Source organism: Aureococcus anophagefferens (genome assembly GCF_000186865.1).
Source record: "Aureococcus anophagefferens unplaced genomic scaffold AURANscaffold_115, whole genome shotgun sequence".
Taxonomy (NCBI): Eukaryota; class Pelagophyceae; order Pelagomonadales; family Pelagomonadaceae; genus Aureococcus; species Aureococcus anophagefferens.
The window spans coordinates 4471-5626 of NW_008705664.1; the positions used below are offsets into that span (position 1 = coordinate 4471).

Here is a 1156-nt window from a genome sequence, read left to right on the forward strand (position 1 = left end):
GCGACGGCCGCCGCGCGCGCGTCGTCGCGGATCGCGCGCAGCCGGTCGTCCTCCGCGCGCCTCAGCCGCGCGGCCTCGGCGAGCTCGCGCGCGGCCTCGAGGGCGACGGCCTGCTTGTCCTGGAGCGCCGCCTTGAGCGTGCCCATCTCGGCGGCGAGCGACGCGGCGATGGACGCCGCGTCGATGGCCGGCGCGGCCTCCTCCGCGGGGGCGGCCTCCGGCGGGGGCGCCGGCGCCGCGGACTGGGCGTCGCCCTCCTCCGCGGCCTCGAAGGGGTCGTAGGCCGCCGCCTCGAAGGGGTCGTAGTCGTCCGCATCCATCGTCTCCGCGGACGGCGCGGAGCGCCTCTCGCGACGCCGAAGTCGATGCCGAGCGAATCATCTTGAACTCATTGCACTTCTCCGCCACTGCAAGCAGCGATGCGCGGCCTCTCCAGGCGCGCCGCGCGCATCGTCTGGCTGCTGGCCGTAGCCGAAGGCTTCATGCAATCAACCTTTAACACACGGTTTGCAAGAATCGGCCCCAAAAACGGCGTCCGGCGCCCACCCACGCCGGCACCACGGCTGCGCGCCGCCGAGGGCGCCGCCGAGGTGGTCTCCGGGACGCTGTCGTCCATCTGCATGATCTTCGCGACGTGCGTGGAGCCGGACTACCTGCAGCCCTGGAGCCAGTACGCCGAGGAGGACGTCACGGGCAGCGGCTTCGTCGTCACGGACGCGGCGGGCGGTCCGCGGATCCTCACGAACGAGCACGTCGTGCGCCACGCGCGCGACGTGCGCGTGCGCCCCCACGGCAGCGCGCGCAAGTTCAAGTGCTCCGTGGCCTACGCGTCGCCGGAGCGGGACCTGGCGCTGCTCCAGGTCGACGACGACGCGTTCTGGGAGACGACGCTCGCGGCGCCGCTGCCCTTCGCGTCCGACCTCCCCCGCCTCTTCAGCGACGTCACGGTCGTCGGCTACCCCATGGGCGGCGACAACGTCTGCGTGACGCGGGGCGTCGTGAGCCGCCTGGACGCGATGGCCTACGGGAGCGGCCGCGGCGAGAAATTGGTCGTCGTCCAGATCGACGCGGCGATCAACAGCGGCAACTCGGGCGGCCCCGCGCTCGACGGCGAGGGCAACGTCGTGGGCGTCGCCTTCAGCGGCTTCGCGGGCGA

At 73.2% G+C, this 1156-nt stretch overlaps 1 protein-coding gene across 1 annotated transcript; it reads left to right on the forward strand.

Annotated features, from left to right (window-relative positions):
- Positions 1–482: 482 nt before the first annotated feature.
- AURANDRAFT_34634 (hypothetical protein) lies at positions 483–1025 on the forward strand (the record flags this gene model as incomplete). The annotated part of the gene is made up of 1 exon (XM_009044054.1): positions 483–1025. A coding segment is annotated over one exon (543 nt), but the record flags the coding sequence as incomplete, so codon positions are not given.
- Between the last annotated feature and the right edge of the window lie 131 nt (positions 1026–1156).